Below are 20,659 nucleotides of genomic sequence, written 5' to 3'. Positions count from 1 at the left end.
TGGCCATCTCTTGGATTTTTTCTTATATACCTTTTAGGTTATATTATGATTCTGATGTCCCTGAGATCATTTGGAGAAAAGTGGTAAATATGGATATCAAATCGAATTTGAAGGATGCGAGGGATGCAATTAAGAACAAGGATTTCGAGAAGTCGATGAAACTATGCAAGGTAATTTAATTATTACTAAAATACACGGTGTTTAATAAAACATCGTTCTTTATGAGCTCATACTGATAATAGAACTTCTGTAATTCCTGCCTCTCTATACGCAGTAATAAGACACGCAAAAGTTTCTTTTCCCATTGAAATTGTTGCATATAGACTTCCTTGATATTGCTGTTAATATTTTATTGAAGCAGGCACATGAAATGGGATTTCCCAAGAAGTCCAGTATCCTTAATTTGCTCAAATAGTGCACCCTCTATAAATCAATCTGTTCTCATTTATATCTAAATATTCTAGACTTTTGGGCAATGTCTGAGAATAAAAAAATCTATTTTATTACCAATCATGTAACATTTGCAGGGTCTGATTGATCAATATATCAATATTTTCAAATCCATTTTTGCTTAAATCAAGTACTTTGAGTCTTCTGTTTCTGAATAGATTGTCTTTGAATAATTTCAGTTTATTATTGGACACATTCAAGTATTCCAATTGGATGTTTGGAAATATCCCTTCATCTAATTTGGACAGCTGATTATTATATAGATCCAACTTACTTAACATCTTATTATTCTGAAATGTTGCACTTCCTAGGGACGAAATTAATATATTTGACATTGATATTTCTTGCAGTTTGGTCATCTGGTCAAAGAGACCAGGGTCTCTGTTTTATTGGATTATTGGAGAAGTTGGGATTCTTGATTCCAGAAAACGCTTCAAAACTGTAGATTGTCCAATTGGCAGTTGCTCATATCCTTCGGCAGCGTAGTTGATTGTCTATTTTATGCACTGGGTTGTTTACTTTTAGAACTTCCAAGTCTTTCGTGTAATTGAAGACGCCACTCAAGTTCGCTATATCGTTGTTTGACATATTTATGATTTTCGCGTTCCGTAGTTCTTCGAATCTATCTGCGAACAGCACGAAAATTCCGTTATTATTCATATACAAATTCTGCAATTTGGGCATTTGAGCTACTAGGTTGGTGATACGATTGTGAGATAAATTAAGCTCTTCTTGCGATCTTCGTTTACGCTTCCCTGGCGGATTCTTCAGAAATTTCATCTTCAGATTAAGCCTTTCCAGATTGGACAGTTTATTGAACATTTAATTAATTGTTGTGGATATTTTATTATTGTTGAACTCCAAATTGACGAGATTATTTACACGTACAAATATGTTTGGATTTATTTCACGTATGCCTCAGGATAACTTCAGGAATTGGGTTCGCTCGAATGAAACTACTTTCCCTATATATGAATCTAAATATACAATTGTAAATAAATACAGCTTATTACAACATAACTTTTTTCTCAATAAATAATGATAAATTAATCTATAAAAGAAAAATATCTCTATTATAGTCAATATTACGAGAGGATAAGACTAATTATATGGGATTAGTCTTTCTTGGGATTTCGCTTCAAGAGGTCGGTCCCATTGAACAAGCGCCCAACGCATTCCGAAAAGCAATCCAACAGAATGCTACGAATATTTTGGCTTGGAATGGGCTCTTAAATTTTTACGAAAAAGTAAATAATCCGCAAAAGAACAAGGATCTAATTGGGATTTACTGTAAACTGATCGAGCTCGAAACTAACGAAACCAAATGCATCGAGATCGTCCAGAAGTTCGTGGATTTGCAGGTTGACGATATGGACCATAAGGTCGTGTCCATCTACAACGTAGCTAATTGCGATACAGTTACTGTTGATTTGAAATTAAAGATCTATGCAAGTATCGTTGAGGTCTATAGGGATATCAAGGATCCACAAGACATTGTTAAGCAAATAGTAAGAATTTCTCGATAAGTTGATGGGTATTCAATTATTAATTTATGATTTTTCAGTTTGAGAAATGTTTATTGGAATTGATAGAAAGTGGGAAAGCTTCTAAAGAGGTATACATAGAATACTTGAAATTCCTATACAACAACAAAAAATATGAGAATTTCATGGAGGAAGCGGACAAGTTCACAATTATGCATGGTAACAATATTCACTGTTTTGAGTGGGTATGCAAGGTGTTCAACGAATTGTACATAGAAAGAAATAGTTTATATGAAAAATATCTGGAGAATGTTAAAATTTGCCTGGAAGAATTGTTGGAGCTTCATAGCGATTCCAGCATAGCGTTGTTGACGAAAGCAATCATGTTTTGCATCGAAGATAATTTAGATGAAATGAAAAGTTATCTACATAAAGGTATTTGCTGAGATTGTGAAATTTGCAAATTTTGATGCGTTAAATTTTAGTTACCTTGTTGAGACCCGGTCTGTTGCACGCTTGGATCCTCTATACCGAATGTTTCATTAAGTTTCACTTTTACGAAGACGCTTTAGAAGTCGCTTATAAAGCTGATAAGTTACTGTTATCAATAAATAATTCCAAGCAGTCGTTGCGAAATATTTTGGATAACTATATGTGTTTGTGCTTATCGCAAAGTAACATCCCTGAAGAATTGGAAAAGTGCAAAGTTATGTGCCTGAAGGTAAAAAGAATGAGATGCTCCACACGATTTTTCATTTACTTAAATACAGAAATAGATTTTAGAAAATTCCGATGAAGTAATGATTAAGAAGTATTTGATTGAAGCCTATGTCAAGTTGGAATATTGGGAGAAGGCCGAAAAGTGTATTGACTCATGCGATGAAGACATTAAACCACTTCTCTTGGCAAAATTGTTTAGAGCTAAGGGTTTCCTGAAAAAAGCGTTAGGACAGCTGGAGAATTTTACTTTGAATTCAAGCGAATACTGGCTGGAGTTGGGCGAAGTTTACAGGGATTCGGAAATGTACGAGAAATGCCTGGTGCCATTTTTGAAGGTAATGTAAGTAAATATATCGATTCATTTTGTACAACTGTTATTATGTTATAGGCTGCAAAGTTAGACCCAAATTCATATATGTGTTTCCTACATTTAGGAGAGTATTACAATAAAATTAACGATATGGATAAGGCGCGGAGGTGCTACGAGAAGTGCTTCAAGATCAACGGGAAATGCTCTGCCGCGGGTATCGAATTGAGTAAAATTTACAGGAAACAAAAAATGTGGGTTAGTAAAGTTACGGTTTTTTTTTTGGATAATTTTAAATTAAATATATTTTGATGTTTAGGGAGAAAATTTGAATTTACTTGAAAACTTGGCCAGCGTCAGGGCTTCTCGGGATAACAAGTGGGCGTATTTGCAACTAGGTCTACATTTTTTGGAGCAAGAGGATTATCCGAATGCTATCACTAACTTCAGATATGTTGTGAGAGTTGACTCAACAAACAGTCACTGTTGGGAATGCTTGGCAGATGCGTATTTAGCTCGAGGAGCATACACTTCTGCCATTAAATGTTACCAAAAAGCATTTGAAATTAAGCCGGATTCGTTGTATGCTTTACTGCAAGTTGCTCATATTAAGAAGGTACCAAGATTTAAATTAAAACCTATTAGCTGATAATTGAATATGTTAATTCAGGTGTTGAACGAATACGAGGAAGCTAGATCAGTTTTTGAAAATGTTCTGAATTTCAATAAGAATTACGTGCCGGCATTGAAGGGGATCGCGGAAACTTGTTACTATCAAGGCAAGAACTATCACAGGCAGCAATTGCACGGTCTCGCAAGGGATTGCGTCCAATATTCGATAGATAAAATTACTGTGTAAGTTTTGATTGCATGTGTGATAACTTCGTTTGAACTTGAACGGTTTACAGAGCTTTGAAGGAAAGGCCAGATTTATCTTGTCTGTGGAAAATAGCTGCGGATTCTTCATATTTGGCCGCTCAACTTCCAGAAAAGTATTCTTGCATTATGGCTCTTTCTAAACTGGTTTCTGGGAGCGATGGCGATATGAATACCGTCATCGATCAAGAGGATTTGTTCAAATTTGCAATACGGTGTTATTGTAAAGCGATCAACTTGACTGAGGATAATATGCTCATTTATCATGATCTATCATGTTGTTACGTTTCCTACTCCATGTACTTGACGCAAGCAAAAGAGAGGCAGGAGTATCTGGATAAGGCTCTTCAAGTAATCTACCATTGTGTAAACAGTAACCCGAATTATTGGCAACATTGGAATGTCCTTGGAAACATTGCGTTCGTTAAAGGTAATATTATATTAATAAAATTATTTAAGATTTAAATTAAAACGTTAACTATCATAAAGGGATGTTTTCGAGTTTGCTTGGGTTGCTCAAATTTAATAAGATTTTTGAAAATTTGCAGATCCCAAGGATTTGGCCTTGGCACAGCACGCTTTCATCAAGGCAGTAACTTTAGAGCACAACAGCGCCGTGTCTTGGAGCAATTTGGGCACATTGTATTTGTACATAGGAGAATTGAAGTTGGCCAATGAGGCGTTTTCGCAAGCGCAGAGAGGCGATCCCAATTATGTAAACAGCTGGATAGGTCAGGTAATAAAGAGTTTTCAGCTCTACCTAATATATGAATAACTTCAGGATTACAATTTCAGGCTTTGATTGCCGAATCTTTGGGTTATAACGATTCCATGGATTTGTTTAGGCACAGCACGCAATTATCTGCACATCAGCAAGGTGCTCTGGGATACGCATATTGGGTTTGCAAGACGCTGATGGACGCTCCAGAGGATGCAGTAATCTATTCCATACACAACATGCACGCAATTCCTGTTGCGTGCGATGCATTAACTTGGTACACGGGTAAGTACAATTCTAGTTTATTCAAATAAATAACAATAAATTAAATAAATAACGACGCATCTAGCAGATTAAACAGATAATGAGTTCATATGCTCGGGCATTTCGTCACAATCGGCGAAGAGGTTGGCACAATCCTCGAAATTATCTATCGTATCTTCCGTCCTGTATTTGTTTAATCCTTCGTCACTGCAATCACGACCAATTGAATATATTGAAACTATAGATACCTAAACATACCTGAACATGTATAATCCGAGAGCTAACAAAGAGCTGTTACGAGCCCTGTAATCCGCTTCGCATATGAACCTCTTCCTGCATTCCGGTTTCATGTTCATCGACTCGAACGCCAGATTCGTGATGTCCAATGTTTTGATGACATTCTGATAAATATCGAAGTTCTCGAAAATGCTATCTCCTAACTCCCTGCCGTAGTAATGTTCGTGGTCGTGTTCATGAGAATCGTAAACTTCTGGTGTGGACACGTAAGTCGGATGCGGCTCCGATTGAATGTAAATTTTCTCCGGTTCTCGGTTCTTTTGCTGCGCAAGATAGTAAGTTCCGTACTTGATTAGACCTCCCAATTTCGTTGCGAACATTACGAATGTTATCATAGTTCCAATCAGGAACACTATCTTCGCTTTGATGGCCAAGAACGCTAGATAATACAGGATTCCTCTATGATCTACGTCCCAAAAAATACCAATCTTTAATTATAGAAAATACTAAACTCTAATGTATTACAACTCACGCAAGAAATGGTATTTATGCTTATATCTAATCAACTTTTTCCTTCCCTCCTCCTGGGACGTCTCCTCCGCCAAGCACAATGACACCACCAACAAAATCACCAATAACTTCTTCAACATTTTTGTTATATATATATATTACTTTTTATTGTTGCGACGAAAAGTACGAGACTAGAATGTTGTTTTGGTTATCAACGACCGTGAATGATTGCATTTTACTTTTTTGCGTGCCTTTTTATATATGGCCTAGTGAAAACTTTCTTTGTTTGCTTATGTCATTACGCGGATGAACCACTTTTGGTTTCAGCAAACAGACGGCAACAGGAAAATTCAGTTTATTTTTGTAATTAGTACGCTCCGATGGGGCCGATGGAGGTTAACTTTCTTATCATTTCTATTTGTTAATTATAAGCCGACCTATTCAGATCGAAAAAAAATAAGATGATTTCGAGTTATTTGCGTACAGCAATTATATTATAGGTTTTAATTAGATATTAAGATTTTTTATAAATTAAGATTTAAGTAATTAATGTCATCTATGATCAAATTTAAGTATGGTTCTAATAGTTCTTTAGACAATTCAAATAAATAGTTTTTTGTCCGTTCAGTTGGGCTATATTAAATAAAATGATCAAAGAGAGTATAATAGCTTGAATAGAAAAATGCGTATGCCCTGAATATGTTTACATTTACAATTAGAGCATGCTCTCCTCTCATTCATAATAGTTTTATTTCTTTTCTTAAGATTCCTCTGAATAGCGTATGTATTATAATAATGGCTCTTGCGGTTGAAATCCTTTTGTAATTACAGATTTTAAATAATTAAGAAACAACGGTACCAAAAGTGTTAATCGGATGGCCGAAACTGTGTACACTAATTCACTTTTTCTTTTTCGGAACTCGTACTGCGTTCTCATCTACGACTATTTCAGGATATTTCCAGATCCATTTGTAAATATTTTCTTTACGATCCGTTTGAAAGTGTCTCCCCATGCCTCATGACATACTTTATTGGACACAAGTTCCTCTTTTTCTTCTATTATTGTTCTTAAGGTCTACCGATTCGCGTCGTATTGTTAATAAACAGTTTGCGTACTGACGACACATTATCCTCAATAAATTATTAGTATTTACTTATAATAAGGGTATATTATAATAAAAACAATCCAACACATAAAGTTGTTTTAGACATAAACATTTAAGTAAAATAATCAATAGAAAAAATCTATTTTACATGATCTTTTTATTTTAGATAAAAATCCATTTGATAGTTGCGCTTGGAATATGCTGGGCATATTGTACGAGCGCATGGGTTTAAAGTCAAACGCCTGCAAGGCCTTCAAGAAGGCCTTACAGTTTTCTAGTTTGAAGAATATGGATTCCATCAACACGAATTACGGACGATCACTGTTGAACATAGACAAACCTGAAGAATCGGTCAATGCATATCGTGACGTCCACGAGGCTACCTTTAATAGTGGAAGCGGTCTTGCACTCGCATTATTTAAAGGTATGGATTATTTAACCGGTTCTTAAATAATTGAGAAAATACCGTATGTTTTGTTGAAGATAAAAAATATCAAGAATCTTATGAAGCGTATGAATCTGCATTGCATTGGTTGACGGAGGATGAAGGTTACCAATCAGATTTGTTAGTTGCTCTGGCCTCGATGGCTTACTTATTTCAAGGTCCAGATGAAGCTAAAACGCTTCTACTTCAAAGGTATTTATTGTGGATTTGAAAACAAACTTTTGATTATTTTGAAATATTCCTTTATTCTTTCTTCAGCACGCAATTGAAACAAAGATCACCGTGGGGTTTGTATGCTACACTATCATTAGGATTATTACACAACGATTTGAATCTATCCCTTTTGGTTTTGAATGAAATGGATGAACTGATTGATAATAAGCAAGCTTTGCCGCATTACGGACTCCTCTTATCTTACATACATTTGTTACAGGTAAGAGATTAATTATTTTTATAAACTTTATTCAACATTTAGTGAACGTTTTAAGGGTGAAACAACGAAAGCCATTAGAGAACTGACCAAATTAGTGCATCGTCATCCAGATCAGGCCTCGCTCTGGCTATCCTTATCCGTCTTACTCTTGAGGTTGCACGATGAGAAACCAGTTTCTCAGTCTGCTGCTAAATGTGCTGAAGTTGCCATGGCTCTTGGTCAAACGAAAATGGACGTTACTAAAGTAATGAATCACTTAATCTTCCAGTATCTTTATAATTTGTTTGCTGTTGCAGGTTTTGTGTATCGTGTCGTTAGCATCGCTGTTTGCCGGTGATTTAGACAAAGGACTTGTTGCTGCCCAAAGGGCCATCCACATTTATCCGAACGTTGCAGAAGGCTGGGCTGTCCTAATATTCGCATTGCATTTGCTCAAAAAGAAAATGTCGAAGAATTTTAATGTGGAAAATCTTAGGAAGAACGTATCCTTTTCCAAGAACCTCTCCGATTGGATAAGTAACGTCAAAATATAATCTAACATCGACGAGTGATAACGAAATATTTAACAAGTTTACATTTTTTTAAAAATAATAAACATTGATAAATATTGCAGCATTTGCTTGCATAGAATCAACACAATTACTAAAGATATAATGGCTTGGAATTATGAGCAAGTGAAATAGGATTTTAATATAATTAATGTGAATAGTTTTATTTCATTTTTGTTATGAGGATCAAAATTAAATCAATTAAATTGACTAGTATGATTTTTTTATATACAATCTATAATCTTTTCAAAGACATGTATTTTTTTTTATAAATTATATGAAGACGTAATTCGATTAAATAATAATGAATTGTACTGTAATTCTAGTAGCTTACGAAATACTATATTTATTCAATTGGTCTTAACGTATGCTGGTATATTTCCTTCAATACCTTAAAAAAAACAATTAAATTTTTTAACTTCTTGAAGATTTTTAATTACCTGCAGGTGGTTGCATTTCAATGTCAACATTGACGAAATCGGTGTTCAGACCGTACTTGGATTTATTCGATTTGTTATGCTTAGTATTTCTTTTGATAATTGGAGACGATTTTTCAACTGGATTCTCTAGCACGTCGCTAAATTCGCATGTGTTCAAATGATACGACTATTGCAAAAAAAAAAAATAATTATATACTTCTGAAAAACAACAAGAAACCATGCATAATACCATGAACGTGATGAATTCTGGCCTGTAATAATCGTAGATTTTGGCGGTTGTGTTAACCCGATTATCTATAATGATATTCTCGTTGATATTGAATGGAACGCAGACCAGATCATTTGTCAATTCGGTAAAATATAGGACAACTTTGTCTTCGAATTCCTCGAATTTTTTTACCTCTGCAAATATAAAACAAAATGAAATATTGATAAAACATCCTTGAGGTATTAGCAATACTTACTAGAAGAAAAATCATCTGTCAATTTATGTAGCGAAGCTCTATCCGCTTCAAAACCGGATGGCATATTTACTTCTAAAACGGCCATGTTCGAATGTCCAGTGCCCAAGAACGAAATGCAAGGTGAGATTATCCGTATCGAACATTTATCAATAGTCGAAACCGGAGCAACGTCCACTTGCAGTTTGAAAGCTTCACTGGTCTCCACTTGTTTAACGTTGTAGGTCACGGATAACTAAAATTGATTACTTCAAAGATTTGAACAAAACCATTACTACCAGTTTTTACTTGGGCTAAAACGCATCCCGAACCGCTAGCTTGGAGTTTCAAATTTTCAGGAACAGCATTCATGTTGATCTCCTTCGTTTTCATTCCATCCGCTGTATTGATGTTTATATTGTACAAGTGTTGATCCCCGTTGATAATCTTTATGGTCAAATTCGCTTCTTTCTCCTTCATAAAACTACCATATCTCGAGAGCGCGTCTAAAGCTACCGAAGTATCCTAAAATGAAAACATTAGATAATTACCAAATGAAGTTTTTAAATTAAATACTTGTGTTGTAACAAAACTTCCAGAAGATCTTCTTTGAGTACTCAACCAACGCACGATTTGACTGGCGTATATTAAATTATCGTTGTTTTTAGATTCAAGCAATGAAAATAGGGCATATGCAGTGGTTTCAATATTTGTGGACGAACTTCCTAGAAGAACACTTATATGGCGAAGTACGTTTTAAAGCAACAGGAAATATTATTTTACCTGTTTCTACGTTCCACCACATCATTTTATCATCGCTGGTAGCCAATTCTACTAATTTCTTAACATATCTATCAGCTTCAGATTTCCACTTTAGGAGATACAGAGCGTAGCTACATAGTGCTACAGTGTACTTATCCGCGTAATACTGTCCACGGATACAGTAGAGAGCGTTAGTTTTAACAGACTGTGGTATTTCAATTCCAGATTCCAACAGACTTATAACAACATAGGCGGTTAACGCGGCGGTGCTGTTTTCCATACTAGTTCCGCCCTAGACAAAAAAAATAGAATTATATTGAAATTAAGTTTGATAGAACGATTTACCATATCTTGAAACACATGAGATACAGCCGGAAAGCATCCATTTTCCAATTGCTTCTCAATAATCCATTTTGAGGCCCTTCTGATTATATTCTCATCTACATACGTGTATTCCTTGGCTTGCTGCAAAGTGCGCACTACGAACGCCGACAAAAACATGCTTCCCAAAGAATCGTGGTATCCAAAAGCGGAGAATGAACCATCCTCATGTACGTAACTTAATATCTTCTGGTAACCTAAACCCAATTTCATAATATTATAGTGTCAGTATTCAATAATTAACGCATTACCCATTTTAATATTCTTCACCATCCTCTGCTTCAAAGCTTGTGACAATTTGTTATTAGCTTTCAAATACTTCATTATGTATAAATTGGGGGCCATAACTGATATTATTTGTTCGCCGCATCCAGTCGGAATGTTTATAATCCTTTCAAGATTCTGAATTGTTGGTCCCAACAGATCAGAATTGAATATTAATTTTGTATTCGTGGAATCGCTGATCCTATCTTTTGGAATAACAACATCCCAAGACACGTTGTTTAGTTGATCTAAAAATGAATGTAATTAAAAATATTCTAATTGGATTTAGATTACATACCTTTTCCACAAATAAATACCGATTTTGAGAATTCAGACTGGTAACCTTCGGGTTCTACAAGTAAAGGTTTGACAACAATGTCGCTGAAACGATGATTCGTGATTTATTGGAAAAAATTCGGAATATTATCATTAAAATAAATACTTTTTACTAATGATGGTTTCTGGGCCGCACTCCCTTGGATAGGATGAGTCCGTTTCTGCTAGAACAGTGACGTTTATTTTACCTAGAGAGATACCCTTGACGATGAAAACATGCGTATGGATATCGTTGGATTTAACGCATATTGAAACCTTCATCAATTCTGGTTTCTGCAGTAGTTGTAAACGATTCGAACTTGGAAGAGTTACTGTTATCTACAAAAACAAGTTTGATGATGATGAAGAAGGAAAAGTATTTATTAATCTTACTGGTAAACTGAAATTCATATAGTTATGTATTGAAACTTGCATGTAGAAAGTTTCTCCTCGTTTGATTGAGTAAGGTAATAAAATATCTATGAAAAACGGTTTGAAAACTGTGATCTCCTGAGTTGGACCGAGCCCTATACCATCTGTAGGTGAAATGCAGATGGAATTGAAGACCCAAGTAGTTATGCTATGCGGAACTTCCCTGATTACCTTAACTTGACCAGTACTACTGTAAAAATCATAAGATACTTATAGATACTTTATGAGATGTACTTATTATAATTACTTGGTGGGTATTAATTCCCAAAGCCAACTTTCCGGGAATTCGCTACGTACAGATACGCCTCTATCCTCGTTGAAGATCTCGTAAGAATTTGGCAACGAGAGCAACCTAGGAAATATATCAGGTTCTGAAACGATGAAAAATTGGTGAATTGTCTCTACAAAATTTTGTCAATTATACCCAAGTTGCAAGGCTTCGAAATAACATTCATGTTTGTAATGATGGACAGATCAGCTTTCTGGAATGCTTCGTAAGAATCGTAATCGTTGGACACAAGCGAAATGATTGAACGACGTTTTCTTAATTCAAATAGTTGTTCCGGAATTTTATCTATGTTATACAATATAATGATTATATTATAAAAAAAATGACATTTGGTTACCTTGTTTCCGTTTTATTGATGATAAACAGTTCGGTTTGTGCTTGGGAAGGGATTCTTTAGTGTGCATAAACGGTTGGAATATATTTTGAATGTTTAAAGATTTTGGAGAAGTTGCTAAATCCACAGCGGAAATGGCGCATAGCGAGAAACTCGTAGCGTCAATACTTAAAGTGGTGGATTCGCCGGGATAAACATTGTCTTCTGACCATGATGTATTGACCTGCAAAAGCGTATTTCGTTATCCTAATTTAAGGTTTTCAAATAGATTAACTTACTTCGTTAGGTAAACATTTATCGAATAAAATATCGATATTATTGGAGACAACTTCTTCTTTAGTAATATAATAGACTATTAGAGTAAATCTTGCAGATACGGTCTTCGGCAATCGGAATTTCAGAACGCATTTGTCTATAGAATTTTCAACTTTATTGAACTTTGTTTCCGCACCAACTATATTCTTCAATTCATTCTTAAAATTTATTGTTTGCTTTTTAACAGTATGCTTGGTGCTTTTCAATTCAGCGATCCCGTTCTTGGATTTCAGCTACAAAAATAAATAGATACATGTCATTCAACATCTACTACTTCTTAGTTAGTGATAGTGTACCATATAATAAAAAGTTAGAGTCTCGTTGTTCCTCAGTTTGTTGCTTGTGAAATATACGGCGTAGTGTTGCATTGATCCACATTTTGAAAAAACTTTCGTATCTCGCTCGATAAGCATATAGCTGTTCGACAATGAATACCATCTATTCAGTTTCAGGCTATCCGATAAGCAGTTATCTTCACTCTCTAAGGACTTTGCCTGAAAAGAACGGTCCGTTGTAACGAATCGACTATCTGGGACAACAAACTTACGCTCAAACTTATTTCCACCGCGTTCTCTTTCATCGGCAAAATGGTAAACAGCACGATGCCATCTTCATTGAACTTAAAAAAACCGCACTGTTCCGGCTTCAAATTCCAAGGTTTCTTGATCGCCACCTGATAACAAATCTTCACAGTTTCCTTCTTCAGATCGACGTAACTCTCGGTGGCCTTCACTTTACCATAATAAGGTAAACCCGGTTGGAAATATGTTCGTTCTTTGGAAAACTGTAGTTTGTATTTATAAGATTTCACTTGGATTCCAATCGTTTCAGATTCGATTTGATTGGTCCCGTACTCAGTCACGGTACTGGTTATTTTTAGAGCCCAATTTACTCGATGGCTATTGGTGAATGTGCTGAACTTTAAATCGATTTTGTTGAATTTATATTCAGCGCAACCATTATACAACTACAATCATTTCGTTAAATTTCCATCAGACTCTATAGTTCAAGTTACAAATTACCCATGCGATTCTGCTGGTCGCATTAAGTGACCCATCCGGATAACTAATTTTCATCAAAGACACTCCTTTCACTGGTTTCTTGAAAGTATATCTAAAATGAGAATATTATATAGAATAATCATATTATTTTCTGAAAAAAAATTATACTGTTTACTTGGCACACACGAAAAATTTATAATCTTCAACCGAATTTGCGTATATTGATTTGGGTGCTGTAATTTCCACTTTGAATCGAGGAAGCGTGAAACGTTTCACCATGAAATATTTAAGAATTCCATTAACTTCTACACTCCATTTTCCCTTTAATTGTTTTTAGTTATAATTAATTTCAGTAGTTAAATAATAATCATACCAATATTGCGTCGTCTGTTAGTTGATGTTCCAGCTGCACGAATCCTAAAAGCAAGTTCACTTTTCTCCAAAGCGATACGATGAAACCTTTCGGATTAATAATTTTAATGTTGGAAATCTGCAAAACTCGTTGAAAATGATAGATAATTTCGTAATAATATATAAAGTTATTAATACATTTCGTTGATTGGTGCTCTTCAAATCGTGCGACAACACTAGAAGTCTTAATTTTACAACATCGCCCTGCTTGTAAATATTCCTATCGGTTTCGATGAAAGTGACATCGGTGTTTGGGTAAATTAAAACAGCGTCCTGATTGTGTGAGGCATAAATTGTACCATTTAATTGTAATTGCAAATGTAGACTTGCAGTGAGCACCTCGGTAGAGGTGTGCGAAGGTACTTGTACGTCGAAACAATAGTAATCTGCAAGAATTTTAAAAATTAAGATGTGAGAATGTACAAGAGATTATGCTCAAACCAGAGGTGATGAGTTTGGTGAATACATTATGTTTATCCTTGATCTTCAGATCGAGCAACATCTTGACAGGCAATTGAGCGTCGTAGAGGGTGACGCAAACGGTCTCATTTTTACCTGCGAGGAAGGTGTTAGCATGCGAAAGCATGTATCCTGGTACCCTCAACTTTAAATCACTGAAACAGCACATTTAACACGCAATTACCTAAATACGTCTGCACCGATAATTACCTGATTTCCGCACTGTAAACACCGAATGTCAAAATAAACAACGTAAAGTTAAACAAATACATTTTATTCGCAACGCTTCAGAGCATTAGAAGCACATTGATTAAACAACTTCATTTAATGTCCTTATCATGTACATTTCCGCTAGATGTGAACTGGTGGCCTCTAAGATAACATAGTAATAACATTCCGTGTGAATTTACAAGCGTTCCGTGCTTATCAATGAACCTGAATGCACTTTGTCAATCGCGTTTACAATCTAAATAATTCTCACTAATTTATGGGATTACTTCACATCACCCGTAGATGTAGCCGAGGATGGCTGTACGGAGATTATCGCTCATGGAATACGCGCCTTCGCTTAACGCTCCATCCATATGCTTCTCTTTTACGAAAACCTCGCTCGACCCGTACTCTTCGGTCAGCAGCTCTTCGGAAACTTCATCCGAATCCAATAGACGCATCCATTTGATCTTCCTGTTTAGATCCCTGATAACAGTGTAGAGCTGCTCCTGCACGACACCATCATAAGAATTGCTGTTCACCATATTCCAAACTTTACTCTTCATTGTCAAGTAGTCCTGGTTCAGCCTTGTTTTGTTCTTGATTAAATATTCCACACATATATCCAACAATTTCTTGCATTCTAGCAACAAAAAAATAATATGAAATCAAGTTATTTAGTCTATTACGATCTATTACCAATTGGATTATCGTTTCCAGTTTTCCTTCGAGAACGGATTATTGGCTTCTTCACCACCGGAAGCACGCTCTTCACCTCATTTTCCACCTTTTTCACTACTCTCAAAGGTTTCATACTTTCAAAATCCTTTGGCGTCTTCCTTTTTTTAATATCTAACACTGAACTGCTACTTTCTGGTTGTTCGTCTTCATTCAAATATCTCTTTAAGATTTCGTTTATGCTACAAATAAATTAAACTCTATTATCATTATATGAATAAAAACACGTTAATAAAGTAAAATCTAAATTCACAATCTATTCAATCTATAAAAATAAACTGAAAATACTATACAAAAGATCTAATGATAATGCAAACAAATGAAATAATAAATTGTTCTTTACTTTGGAATATCCGTTTTATTTGTTTCCAGGTTTTCCTTGTTTTTCGGTAGAGGCACCATCGACAGAAAGTACTTTAAAATGTCGCAGGGTAAATCGTTCAACATGTTTTGCAAAATTTGAGAAGTCTAGAAAAAGTTTAGGTCATTTATGCAAGTATGCGGACATAGAAAATAGTACAAATTACATCATCGTATTCGTTCTGGTCTGAGAGCGGTTTGCTTGAATACTCCTTGATCACCTTCAGCGCTTCATCGAGAATGTTCAGTCGGTTCTTGTAGTGCACCTTTAGGACGCGCATCAGCAACACGTAATTTCCATCCATTTTAACACAATGCTCTTTAAAAAAAAACACTTACACGTTGACTGTTGTTTGATGTGAAACAAAAGCTATGCGTATTCAATCAACAAAAAATGAAACAAAACAAAAAACAATCAAATTTCCAAGTTTTTCGTTGCCTGCTTTGACATTCAAATTTTAATATTAATTATTAGTATTATTGATATAAACAAAAGTTAATGTAAACATATTCAATGTGAAACTGTAGAAATTTCTTAATATTCTTCTTAATTTTCTCAATAATATTACAATACTTGTGTATATTACATAATTGTAAAACAAATATTCACATTGAACGATTTTGTAGGATTAGTCTTATCTATCCTCTTAAAGTATATCATATCAATCCAAATGTATAGAAAAAAAAACATTCTATTTAGTGAAGCGACTGCGTATTGTTTGTGTATAATGGCCAATTTTAAATACGATCTGGGCGACGAAAAGGATCAAGGATTTCCTATATATCTTGCAGTATCTTTAATAGTTTTACTTGGAGGACTGTTTGCAGTGGTTTGGGCTGTTGATGCGACTTTACCATTCGCTTTGACGATTGAGGATGAAGCTCAAAAGGCGGATCGTTTTATTGCTGGTAGGGCTCAGGACCACCTGAAAGGTCTTACAGATATAGGACCTAGGGTCGTGGGAAGCGTAGAAAACGAGATCCTGACGGTGGACTATTTAAAAAGTAGAATTGAGGAAATTTTGAACGAATGCAAAAACCCAGGAGTGGACATTGACCACCAAATACAATCTGGTGCGTTCTACTTAGATTATCGACCTTACGGATCCATAAACGCTTACAGCAATCTGCAAAATCTCGTTGTTAGATTACCAGGCGAAGATGATACAAAGGAATCAATTTTGATTAACTCGCATTTCGACACGATGCCCAATAGTCCAGGTATTTTCCCATTAAATTGTGAAAATGTAAGTGATTCTAATTGAAACGTTTCAGGTGGTAGCGATGATGGTATTATGTGCGCCGTTATGCTTGAACTCTTAAGGCACATGTGCAATGAGCAGTCAAAGTCTAATTTGATATTCCTCTTCAACGGAGCCGAAGAATCGTACTTACAGGGTTCTCACGCTTTCATAGCAAATGAAAACAAGTGGAATGATCGAATAAAATTGGTAATCAATCTCGAAGCCACTGGTGCAGGTGGTAAAGAGATGTTGTTTCAAGCAGGTCCTCAGCAGTATTGGCTACTAGATCATTACAGTCAAGTGCCTCACCCACACGCGCAGGTCGCAGGAGAAGAGATTTTCGAAAGTAATCTGATACCGTCGGATACAGATTTCAGAATCTTTCGAGACTTTGGGAACACTATTGGTTATGACATGGCTTATACCAGAAACGGATACAGGTATCATTCGGAAAATGACGGTTTCGAAAACATCGACGTCGGGACTTTTCAACATACCGGAGACAACGTATTGGCTTTAGTGAGGGCCTTAAGTAAAGTCAGTGTTATTAGCAAACAAGATCCCAATCGCAAACCAATATTTTACGATATGTTTGGACTCTTTCTGGTATATTACGAGGAAAACGTTGAGGTCGCTGTAAACATCGTCGCAATTCTGTTATCTTTAGCTTCTGCAATTCTAGGATTCTATAGAGCTCAGTTGAGTAAGTTATACTAAAAAAAGCAAATATGTTAATTATAAACAAATAACTTGTTTTCTAGAATTTTCAGCGAAAAGTGGAAAATGCCTAATAATTAATCTATTGGGAACGATAGTTGGCTGGCTGTTGGCTTTAGCTTTTGTTTTAGGAATCGGAGCCATCCTGGATGCCGTCAATAAAACGATGAGCTGGTACAGATTTCCATTCTTCGTAGCTGGTTTGTACGTAATCCCGGTCTTCCTTGCGCTGAGCTTAACCACAATGCTCTTATTGAAATATAACAGTTATGTAAGTTATACTTTATATACACAAATTATATTTCAAAATTTTACAAAGTCAAATTTCAGGAAAATCTGAACGGAGACGTTCTCATTATTATACATATAAACCGATTGATTTGGACGGTAATACTTTTAGCTGGGACAGCTTTAAGTATTAGATCGAGTTACATTTTAATCTTCCCCATTTACTTCACCAGCATCGCTCTTGTAATAATCAATGTTTTCAAACTAGAAGTTCAAAGTGAGTGAATTTAATCGTAATTATATCTAATAAGAAAATATGCATGTCCTTTTCAGGAAAAACCTGGCAGATCGTTTATGTAATATCAACGGTGATTCCAACGATGTTTTCCATGTACATTGCTCTGGAAGTTTACGGCCTTTTCGTTCCAATTTGCGGAAGATCAGGCTCTGAATCGAATCCAGAATTCATAATCGGATTGTTCACTTGGATAATAGGGAGTTTCATTCTCTCATTCTATGCAAGTTATTAATTACTCAATTGGTTTAATTAATTAATTTATTATTTTCGGTAGGTCCCAATCGTCTGCATGGCGAGATATCTCAAGTATCTGTTAATGGTGCTTTCGGGAACTTGCGTCATTTTCATAATTGTTGCATGTGCTGCGTTTATTCCATACGATGAAAATAGTTCTACTCCAGTTTTGCAACGATATTGGATGTTTGTAAGTATAATAACAATATAGAATTCTGTATAAATATTGTTATTCTTATTTAGCATTCGTCCCGTACTGTAAGAGATGATAGTAATACCGTAATAAAGAAGGATAATGGATTTTCATTTTACAATATGGATAGAAATTCGCCGATAATTCTCGAAGATTACATAGGAGATTATTTGGATAAAGCCGAAAGTTTAGTGGATGATTGCAGAGATATCCTGTACTGTGGTTTACCAGTACTTTTCACCGAATCTAATGAAAACTTGTAGGTTTCTTACCATGAGTGGTTAATATTTAATAATTGTATTCTTTAGGGAGAAATACATTTGGATTCCAACGGAAACTGAGCCTAAGATAGACAAAGTTGATTTAATGTTAACATCGATAGAATATTTTAATTCGGGGAAAGAAATATTTATGAAGTACTGCTTCAAAACATACGGTAATTAAATCTCATTTTTCAAATTGGTGGGGATTGTAAAAACGTTTATGTACATTTTCAGGGACCGATCACTACAACATTTACTTCTCACCAAGAGAAAATATAATGTTGAAGAAGATTGATTTGTTGGAGACGGTGCCGACGAATCAACCGAAATGGAACGGTCGTGAAACATACTTCATTCTCTACGTGGATGGCAAAGAACGAAAAGCGTTGGAATTCTGCATGGATCTAGAATCTGTAAACGGCGAGTTCGGACGGGTCAATCTTGACATCGCCATTGCCGGAACGTATTACAACGAAAAAGTCGTGCAGAAATCCGATGAATACAGAGAATTTCTTTCGAAATTCCCCAAATGGACTTCGTTGAACGCCTGGAGCGGATCTTACGAGTCGTGGGTGTATTGAGCAAAACCAACAATTTTTCATATTAGAAAGCATCGATTCTTATTATTATTATTAATTTAATGATGTAATGATTTATTAATGACACTTAGTGTTAAGTTTTACGACAGGAGGTGCATACAATGTATTATTTATATATATAATAATATTTTTTTCTCATATGTTTCTTTTCATTCATATAATATTAAATAAATCTAAATAACATTTAACAACTAATATTCTCAATCACCTTTTCCAATCGTCGGCAACAGCTACAGAATATCATTCGAACGAAACGTTAATTGGAAATATAGGAGAAAAGCAACATGTACACATTCTATATAGGAAACAAAACAAAATTTAAATAATTGGCCAAGAAATCATTCTGGTTCAGTTTATACGAAATCAGGATGATTTTTACATGAATGTGTGTGTGTTTTACTCTTTTCTTCATATCCTTTTGTTTTTTAAATATATGTATATTTATATATGTATAGTGTGCTTTTTATACAAGTGCTCTGGCCATATTTAAGAAATCTACATAAATAACAATTGTAAAAGTAATAACACTGTACAGATCCATCGCGCATCAATCCTCGCTTCAATAAACAACTGTATCGTGAACGAAATACGTTTGTCTACTACGGTCGCTGTTTTCTCCGAATATCGTTGGGTCGTCGCCTTCAATCGTGCAGGATTTCACATTCTCTTCCTCGTTATTGTGGTTTACTTCTGCTTGGAAAAATATAAATTCTCAAGCGGTCCGCATATTAATTTATGAACACTTACAAGTAAATATCAAGAATCATTATTAGATCTTATCGTTATTATTATTTGTATCTGTTGTATGTATACGCAATTATTCTTATACATTAATTAGATTTATCAAGAACATTCATAGAATCAAATAAAATGGTATTTCGGATCAAAAAAAAAAACAAAAGAAAGTGAAGATTAAGGTGACATACAACTAAACGGTTTTTTTTTGTAACAGTGACTAGATCTTACTTTGTTGCATAAATAATCTAATAAAGATGTCTCATATAGAAGAGATAAATAATATAGATTTCTTCGTAAATATTATATTCTTATATTTAAATATATCTATATTATATATATATATAATTATCCATCTTTATGTGTGCTATATTTAAATGTAATGGTCGAATATTGACTATGAAGCTACTTTAGTACCACGTAAGTTATTTTTCTCTTTAAATTTGTTACAAGGATAACATCCACGAATGATAATAGATAAGCACAATTCAGAAGTAGGCACCAAAACCTTCCTCGTTTCCATTCACACATATGTATTTAAATCGATGTAATGCAACTTCCAAAGACATTAAATTGAATAAACACACCCTCCCTTATTTTCAAATAGACTTCCGCTATTCTTCGATAAGTATGACTCTTCTAACCACCTACTACACCTATAACATTTACACTCTACGCAAGAAATCGCTCAAGAGGACACTAAGAGAAAAAGAGAGGAATCATATCAAAAGTATAAGAAATAAAATAATATGAATAAAAGAAATTATAAAATAAATAATAACAATAATTATATTGTACTGATTAAAAATAGTAATTTGTTGTTTGTTTTTTTTTTCTTTTATACAAGTATATGTACATGACTATAAAAACGTAAATAACAAATAATAGATACGAAAATT

The 20,659-nt window shown here is 34.8% G+C and overlaps 5 protein-coding genes across 6 annotated transcripts; 3 read left to right on the top strand and 2 right to left on the bottom strand.

Annotated features, from left to right (window-relative positions):
* The first annotated feature begins 23 nt into the window (after positions 1-23).
* LOC108568625 (tetratricopeptide repeat protein 37) lies at positions 24-8,281 on the top strand. The gene is made up of 16 exons (XM_017929825.1): positions 24-170; positions 1,530-1,958; positions 2,015-2,369; positions 2,420-2,655; positions 2,711-2,989; positions 3,043-3,219; positions 3,281-3,577; positions 3,632-3,816; positions 3,870-4,267; positions 4,386-4,573; positions 4,633-4,840; positions 6,839-7,096; positions 7,156-7,309; positions 7,376-7,550; positions 7,606-7,794; positions 7,847-8,281. The coding sequence occupies exons 1-16, from the start codon at positions 90-92 to the stop codon at positions 8,081-8,083; spliced, it is 3,846 nt and encodes a 1,281-aa protein (XP_017785314.1). The 5' UTR covers positions 24-89; the 3' UTR covers positions 8,084-8,281.
* A 79-nt stretch (positions 8,282-8,360) lies between these two features.
* LOC108568639 (alpha-1-macroglobulin-like) lies at positions 8,361-14,421 on the bottom strand. 2 transcript variants are annotated; one of them, XM_017929844.1, is made up of 24 exons: positions 14,152-14,421; positions 13,924-14,096; positions 13,621-13,868; positions 13,445-13,561; positions 13,247-13,392; positions 13,093-13,183; positions 12,618-13,037; positions 12,367-12,564; positions 12,034-12,303; positions 11,759-11,978; positions 11,557-11,706; positions 11,380-11,503; positions 11,094-11,322; positions 10,828-11,039; positions 10,684-10,766; positions 10,373-10,633; positions 10,086-10,318; positions 9,762-10,032; positions 9,555-9,703; positions 9,288-9,503; positions 9,003-9,234; positions 8,768-8,940; positions 8,543-8,704; positions 8,361-8,489 (listed from the first exon to the last, which is right to left on the bottom strand). In XM_017929844.1, the coding sequence occupies exons 1-24, from the start codon at positions 14,211-14,213 to the stop codon at positions 8,445-8,447; spliced, it is 4,485 nt and encodes a 1,494-aa protein (XP_017785333.1). In that variant the 5' UTR covers positions 14,214-14,421; the 3' UTR covers positions 8,361-8,444. The 2 variants fall into 2 exon arrangements, with proteins under 2 accessions (XP_017785333.1, XP_017785332.1); XM_017929843.1 differs by having other exon boundaries at positions 8,383-8,489; positions 8,539-8,704.
* Positions 14,422-14,423: 2 nt separating this feature from the next.
* Positions 14,424-15,685, bottom strand: LOC108568640. Its single transcript, XM_017929845.1, has 4 exons — positions 15,417-15,685; positions 15,233-15,357; positions 14,851-15,071; positions 14,424-14,794 (listed from the first exon to the last, which is right to left on the bottom strand). Exons 1-4 carry the CDS (start codon positions 15,552-15,554, stop codon positions 14,445-14,447), a joined length of 834 nt encoding a protein of 277 aa, XP_017785334.1. The 5' UTR covers positions 15,555-15,685; the 3' UTR covers positions 14,424-14,444.
* A 244-nt stretch (positions 15,686-15,929) lies between these two features.
* On the top strand, positions 15,930-18,029 carry LOC108568653 (endoplasmic reticulum metallopeptidase 1-like). The gene is made up of 5 exons (XM_017929862.1): positions 15,930-16,470; positions 16,525-17,196; positions 17,255-17,481; positions 17,541-17,715; positions 17,772-18,029. Exons 1-5 carry the CDS (start codon positions 15,978-15,980, stop codon positions 17,966-17,968), a joined length of 1,764 nt encoding a protein of 587 aa, XP_017785351.1. The 5' UTR covers positions 15,930-15,977; the 3' UTR covers positions 17,969-18,029.
* On the top strand, positions 17,966-19,927 carry LOC108568654 (endoplasmic reticulum metallopeptidase 1-like). The gene is made up of 4 exons (XM_017929863.1): positions 17,966-18,160; positions 18,214-18,422; positions 18,472-18,599; positions 18,661-19,927. The coding sequence occupies exons 1-4, from the start codon at positions 18,026-18,028 to the stop codon at positions 19,005-19,007; spliced, it is 819 nt and encodes a 272-aa protein (XP_017785352.1). The 5' UTR covers positions 17,966-18,025; the 3' UTR covers positions 19,008-19,927.
* Positions 19,928-20,659: the final 732 nt, after the last annotated feature.

This window comes from Nicrophorus vespilloides, unplaced genomic scaffold (assembly GCF_001412225.1).
Source record: "Nicrophorus vespilloides isolate i.1.1-1 unplaced genomic scaffold, Nicve_v1.0, whole genome shotgun sequence".
NCBI lineage: Eukaryota > Metazoa > Arthropoda > Insecta > Coleoptera > Silphidae > Nicrophorus > Nicrophorus vespilloides.
This window is presented reverse-complemented; position numbering and strand designations above follow the sequence as displayed.

Coding starts and splice junctions, on each gene's coding strand:
- LOC108568640 (XM_017929845.1), bottom strand. CDS start 15,554: ATGGATGGAAATTACGTGTTGCTGATGCGCGTCCTAAAGGTGCACTAC. Junction 15,072..15,232: donor AATAAAACGGATATTCCAAA/GTAAAGAACAAT, acceptor ATTTATTTGTAG/CATAAACGAAATCTTAAAGA. Junction 14,795..14,850: donor TGGAAACGATAATCCAATTG/GTAATAGATCGT, acceptor TTTTGTTGCTAG/AATGCAAGAAATTGTTGGAT.
- LOC108568653 (XM_017929862.1), top strand. CDS start 15,978: ATGGCCAATTTTAAATACGATCTGGGCGACGAAAAGGATCAAGGATTT. Junction 17,197..17,254: donor ATTCTATAGAGCTCAGTTGA/GTAAGTTATACT, acceptor CTTGTTTTCTAG/AATTTTCAGCGAAAAGTGGA. Junction 17,482..17,540: donor TATTGAAATATAACAGTTAT/GTAAGTTATACT, acceptor GTCAAATTTCAG/GAAAATCTGAACGGAGACGT.
- LOC108568639 (XM_017929844.1), bottom strand. CDS start 14,213: ATGTATTTGTTTAACTTTACGTTGTTTATTTTGACATTCGGTGTTTAC. Junction 10,634..10,683: donor GGTATTTATTTGTGGAAAAG/GTATGTAATCTA, acceptor ATTCATTTTTAG/ATCAACTAAACAACGTGTCT. Junction 8,941..9,002: donor GACAGATGATTTTTCTTCTA/GTAAGTATTGCT, acceptor TTATATTTGCAG/AGGTAAAAAAATTCGAGGAA.
- LOC108568654 (XM_017929863.1), top strand. CDS start 18,026: ATGGCGAGATATCTCAAGTATCTGTTAATGGTGCTTTCGGGAACTTGC. Junction 18,161..18,213: donor TGCAACGATATTGGATGTTT/GTAAGTATAATA, acceptor ATTCTTATTTAG/CATTCGTCCCGTACTGTAAG. Junction 18,600..18,660: donor GTACTGCTTCAAAACATACG/GTAATTAAATCT, acceptor GTACATTTTCAG/GGACCGATCACTACAACATT.
- LOC108568625 (XM_017929825.1), top strand. CDS start 90: ATGGATATCAAATCGAATTTGAAGGATGCGAGGGATGCAATTAAGAAC. Junction 1,959..2,014: donor AAGACATTGTTAAGCAAATA/GTAAGAATTTCT, acceptor ATGATTTTTCAG/TTTGAGAAATGTTTATTGGA. Junction 4,268..4,385: donor AAACATTGCGTTCGTTAAAG/GTAATATTATAT, acceptor GAAAATTTGCAG/ATCCCAAGGATTTGGCCTTG.